Raw genomic sequence first — 5,661 nt, forward strand, 5'->3', positions numbered from 1 at the left:
AGAAGCACGATTTGGATTGAGCTGTTGTTTTTATCAGGAGAATTTCCTTCTGGGCTGAGAGTCTGAAGAGAGACAAGTACACATAAAAGTAGAATCAAAGAAAGCAGAAGTACTGGAATTGCCACCCAGCGAGGGACAAAAGGGGACAGTCCTAGCTGAGTTCAGCGGGGACTGTAGCAGCCTGCCCCAGAGACTCTCTAGGAAAGAATGCCCTTCAGCAATTCTCCCAAATCATTACCTCCAAATCTCCCTGGAGCAGGGCATCATTATGTACAGTAGCAAATGGTCAGTATTAATATCTTCAGGCCTGTCGTGGATAAAAATACTATCCTTTTAATTCCATTTTACAAAAATAGGAGTAATATTCAAAACAATGATTGTCTATTTTTCTACTTATTTTATATAAAAACATAAACAGCTCAGGCGAATTTTCAATCCTTGTGCACACTCTGTATGAACTGCTGTCTTTTATACCTATATATATTCGTAATATATATATTTGTAATATATATATATTAATAATTGGTCCACAAAGTATATCTGTGCATTCTCTAGTGCTTTGTAAAAAGAAAAAACAATATTATTATCAAAATATTCATTTAATGGCTTTACTTCATACATAAATACATGTTTGGATAGAACACATGAGCGATGACTGTTCAGTCAGTTGGGAAAGTGACTTTTCATTGTGTCAGGATTGTATACACAAGGTAGCTGATAACTCATCGCTACAAATACGCTATTCGGCGTCCTTTGTTTTTAACCCTTTGTTTATACCTTTTCCCTAGGACGGCCGCCAAGTATTTCTTGACAGCCATTTGTTTCCGGTAGCGACTGTAGCTGTCGGTGAAGATTCCGTCTGAGTGGCGCTTGGAGAGAGGCTCCGAGTCGTCCTCTGCGCCGCCGCCTAGGTTCCCACTGCAAGGAAAGGGGTCGGGAAGAGGGTGGCGGGGCGGGAGACACAGATTCAATAGCTGCGGGGAGCAGGTGGGCCCCACCCCACGCGGGAGCCTTCAGGGAAGGCACAGCTCTCATCGCCCACCGCGCCGCCTTCCTCTGCCAGTAAGCAGCTGGAGGGGAGGGCTGTGATGTAAACTCCTCATCCCGCCCTCCCCACCGAGGCTTTCCTGGCACTAAATCCTTACAGAAGGGACCCGGGATGAGGTCCGGGCCAAGGGCAGGCGTGCTTCACGCCTAACCTCTCTCCAGATGCTGCTCTTTGAGATTTGACCATCAGCCCTTTTGCGCTAAATTGTCCTGTTCATCCCTCCGACCCCCACCCCCCCGCCAGAGAAAATAACCAAAAAGCCCCAAGAGCCACGTTGGCTGCTGCCTGGGAGTTTTACATCGATCCTGCAATTCCTAGTCAGACATGGGCACTCCTCCCTTCCGCACGCTAAGTTGAAAAACGTGATGATAATAATATAAGTCGACAGGCTGTAGGCAATATTTTTCATCACATGCATTATTCATTGCGAAAAATGTAATCTGTTTCCCCATGGGCTTTATTAAAATGTTGCCTTCTGCTCAGAGATGCTCCACGCAAGCCCTGTGCTCTGGGTTCGTCTGGCACGCGCAAGAACTGTTTGTTTCCCCGACCAAATTTGAGGATTTGTCGGTTTCGATACGGATTTACAGTAAAAGAAATGATTTTTAAGTCACCCTTAGAAATTATAGCAAATCGTCCCGCGAAGCTCGAAGGTTTTCAGTCACTCGGGGCGGACGGAGGTGAGGGGGGAGGGAAGGAGGCTATTTTTCTTCGTTTTTAAATTCAAAACGGATCAAACTCCCCAGTTTCTCTGCCTTCTCCTTGCCTTTTGCCGCTCATAACTGTCTGGCCAAACTTAAGGTGCTCGATCAGAACCTCCGCCAGGGACCGCCGGCTGGCCCCGAAGACCCTGCGGCGCAGACGCACCCTCGGGCCCACGCGCACGCACGGACGCAGAAGCGGCACCGCCCACCCCGCGCGCGCTCACACCGACACCCACCCCGGAGCGCGCGCTGTCCCGCGGCGCTTAACTCTTTCGCAAACTCTTACCCCAGGCCCTTGGCCATGAGTGTCTGCAGGTATTTCCTGGCGGACAGCTGGTCCAGTACTTTGCGGTAGGCCTTGTTAAGGATCCCTTGGGCGACATCTCTAACGGGGAGGCAAAGCGAGCGCCCAGGGTCACTGACTGTCCCCAAGAGGCAGCCCCAGTTCCCCAGCTAGGCACGCACGCGCCTCGGCGCTTCGGAAGGCTGACGGGACACGCCCCGGAGGCACAGAACTTGCGGATTACTCTTTTGGGATGTTCCCGCGACTGACTATTTGGAACGGGAGTCCCTGCTGCCCTCCAGAGATGCCAGGCATGGAGTCTGGATGGGGCGCGCACTCCCGGCCACTCCTTGGGCAACAGATCTTTAGGTCCCACGCGACCCTCATGGCCACACAGACCGGCCCGCTACTAACTTTTTGTCGCTCTCACGGGTATCAGCCAGAGAGAGGAGAGGCTTGAGGGTTTTTATGAAAAACAGCCTATTCGGTGGGCCACCACCCTTCTCCTCCCGCCACCTCAGTCCCGGGCCGTAGCGGAGGCCGCGTGTGGTACCTCTTCTCCGCTGGGTAGTAGAGCGCGTAGGCGTCGCGTAGCGCGGAGGCGGGGCTTCCGAGGCCAGGAGGGTCGGAGTCGTAGAAGTCCTGCAGCGGGTTTCCGTCCTCGTTGTACACCTCGTCCTCCGGCCTGCCGGGGTAGCCCGGGGGCAGAAGGAGTGGTCAGTACAGGTCTCTCCCCGGCTCTGCCAGGGCCCCGAGAAAGGGGCTCGCACTGATTTTCCTTCTTTCTAAAGATTCCCCCCACGGAGAATTGCCACTTCTTCCGGCATGGGGGAGGGGGTAGAGGTAAGGCGAAAGAAAGTACACCCAAGAGAAATTCCCTATCCCTCCAAAATGCTCTCCGACCGGTCCTCTCGCGGATAAAGGGTCAGCCTTCAGGGCCCTGGAAAGCCCAGACGTCTGTGCCGACCCCCTACACCTGGCCACAGAAAAGGATCTTACCTCTCCCACCCTCCACGGGCCTGGCTCCTGAGCCACCCCAAACAAGCAGCCACGGGCGGGGACGAGAAAGGTCTTCAGAGACAAGATTCTGGCCAACGCGAAGACCCGATAGGGGAGGCCCAGAGCGAAACAGAAGGAGGGTGGATGGGTGGGGTGTGCCGCGGCCAACTCCGCCAGCCACCCCCACCCAGCCTCTGAGCCCAGGGGAGCCCTTCCCCGCGCAGATGTAGGTCACGGAGAAACTCCGACTTCTATTTTGGACGGGAGAGGATCTGGCAGGAACATGAATAATAGATGCCCCTAAACTTAGCCTGTTTGGCCGTGTCTCATTCTGTGGCATGTCCGCGCACTCTGGTGCTCCTCGCCCAAGGAAAGTGCCAGGCGCTCGGGTCTTTGAAAATTGCTGGGAGTGAAATAGGGCTTTTAGGTCCGCTAAAGAAAAAAAAATAGTTCGCGCTAATCTGTTAGGAATGTTGGGTCGGCGGAAAGGGAAAGGGTCAACAGGGGACCGAGAGCCAACAGGAGCGCCGCGGTCTTGAAGTCGCCCTTGCCTAGCGCCTCTATCCTTGATACGAAACGGGGGGAAATGAGCTAAAACGCAAAACCTCCTCGCTTTGGGCCGCTGGAGAGACTCGGAACGCGGCCAGGGCAAGTAGCGCTCTCTAGTAGGGTTTAGAGTCGTACTTCGTTATTCTGCTCGCCTTTCCCCAATCCGTGGAGAGGTAAGGATAAGGCAAGCACATCCCTCCGTCCGCCCCACACCCAGCCCTTCCTCGGCGACGCGCCTCCTCTATAGCCCAGCTTCCCAGAGTCCCCGGGTCTTTCTGGCCAGTTTTATCCTGCCCCGTGCCCCGATGCTGGAATCCTAATACTGAAGTCAGAACCCATCTCTCCGGCAAAATTAATGGTCAGCGGCCGCTAAGGGCGACCTTTCTTGGGCGCGGCTTGGAGAAGCAGCTTAGCCGGCAGAAGGCGCGCTCCTAGCTGCTGGGAGCCGGGAGCACCGCGAAGCGCGGAAGCTGCGCTGCAAAGGGAGCTTCCACTCTCCGGCGACCGCCCCGGGACTTTGGGGTTGCCTAAGGAACCTGGCAGTGCCAACCGATTGAAACCAGGGGTTAAGAAAAAAGCCAGGGTTACTCCAGCCTCGGGCTAGCAAGGTTGTCCTGGTCCTGCCTGCCTGCCGGCTTTCTCTCCTTCCTTCCTTTCATCCGTTTCATCCGTTTCTCCCCCTGCCTTTCAGACTCATTCTTGTCCTTCCTTCTCTCAAAACGCTTCTCCTCAACCATACCCGGCCAACACTCACCCTCCCCAAGACAGTTTGAGACTCAAATTGCAGTTGGAAAACGTATCACTTGAGAGAAAGCTCTTCCAGGGAAAAGAATTCGAATTGAAGTGAAAGGGAGATCAGAGGAGAGAGAGGGAGACCCCGCCCCGATAGCCCAGAACAAGCTGTAACAAAGCGAAGTCCACGGGAGCTTCACGCTCAACCCTCCAACCTGGCTGCGGGCACCAGAGAAGTAGTTCTCTTAACTCAAGCTAAGAATAGGGAAAAGAAGTCAATCTCCGGGCCGGGCCCTGCCCCCTACCGCGGGCGGGGCTGGGGGAGGGGAGGTTTCTCCAGCCCGCTGAAGCTCCCTTGCTCTACCCCGGGTCCTTGGCTGCTGCGGGCTGGGGGAGGGGCGCTGAGCCGCAGTGAAGCTTGCCCGGACCTTGCACTGAGCTGGGGCCAAAGACCCAAGGCCGGACCCAGGCTGACAGCGGCGTACTGGGAGCCAGTGGGGAGACGATCATAGCCGGGACCGCGGAACTGCAGGAGGACAACCACGAAGAAGTGTTAGGGGAAGCCAAGCCTCAGCTCAGCCCAGGCGGCCAGCACCTACCTGATTCCTGGGAACCGGAGTCCTGCGGCGGCAGGTGAGCAGTAGACACTGCTGTGCATTATTATCCCGTAGACCAGGAGGGCCAGCCTCGCTCCGCTACACATGGCCATTCTGCGCAGAAGGGGAAAGAGGGCACACATCTGTCGGAACGCCCCTGGCCTTTCAACCGCCAACCCCAAGAAACTCCCCGAACTAGGGGAGGGACAGAGCAAAGCACCAGCTCTCAGTGTTGAAAACCACTGAATGACAGCCCGTGCGCGCCCTGCCATTTCCCTCTCGCTATAGTTAGAAAAACATATATATGTATATACCTAGTGCCCGCTTAACTCGCCAAACCTGGTGCAAAGGAAAGCTAACTCGTACCCTGATGCTGGTGAATCAGCAGTCAAACAAGTCGTTTGATTTGGTAAGATATTTTTCCCCTTACCATTCAACTCTTACCACTGCTAGGAGAGGGTTTGTTGCCAAGTAGGACGGCGGGCAAAGGGCTCCTCCAAGTTTCTGCGCTGGAGTCACAACCCAAGAGGCATCACCGTCTGGCGTTAGTGTCTAAGAAGCCGCAGGAAAGAGCAGGAGCAGCAGGAGGAGCTGGAGGACTTGTTTGCTGAGGCCGGTATTCTGTTCAAAAGTTTGCAGACGCACGGAACTAGGAGGAAGCGTGACACCGAGGCAAGGGGGCGAGGAGAGAGATGGGGAAGGAAGAAAGAGGAGGCGAGGAGCTAAAGTGGGGGTTGGAGACAAAGGGGC

General features: G+C 54.9%; 1 protein-coding gene across 1 annotated transcript; it reads right to left on the reverse strand.

The window, feature by feature from the left end:
- Positions 1-728: 728 nt before the first annotated feature.
- Positions 729-5,024, reverse strand: LOC111142372 (adenylate cyclase activating polypeptide 1). The gene is made up of 4 exons (XM_022495395.1): positions 4,915-5,024; positions 2,589-2,720; positions 2,039-2,137; positions 729-918 (listed from the first exon to the last, which is right to left on the reverse strand). The coding sequence occupies exons 1-4, from the start codon at positions 5,022-5,024 to the stop codon at positions 729-731; spliced, it is 531 nt and encodes a 176-aa protein (XP_022351103.1).
- Between the last annotated feature and the right edge of the window lie 637 nt (positions 5,025-5,661).

This window comes from Enhydra lutris, unplaced genomic scaffold (assembly GCF_002288905.1).
Source record: "Enhydra lutris kenyoni isolate GAN:26980312 unplaced genomic scaffold, ASM228890v2 scaffoldscaffold8, whole genome shotgun sequence".
NCBI lineage: Eukaryota > Metazoa > Chordata > Mammalia > Carnivora > Mustelidae > Enhydra > Enhydra lutris.

Excerpts from the sequence above, each read along its gene's own strand:
- LOC111142372 (XM_022495395.1), bottom strand. The coding sequence starts at position 5,024 with ATGGCCATGTGTAGCGGAGCGAGGCTGGCCCTCCTGGTCTACGGGATA. Across the intron at positions 2,721-4,914 it reads CTCCGGTTCCCAGGAATCAG|GCCGGAGGACGAGGTGTACA; the intron begins GTAGGTGCTGGC and ends CTACCCCGGCAG. Across the intron at positions 2,138-2,588 it reads TACTACCCAGCGGAGAAGAG|AGATGTCGCCCAAGGGATCC; the intron begins GTACCACACGCG and ends CCTCCCCGTTAG.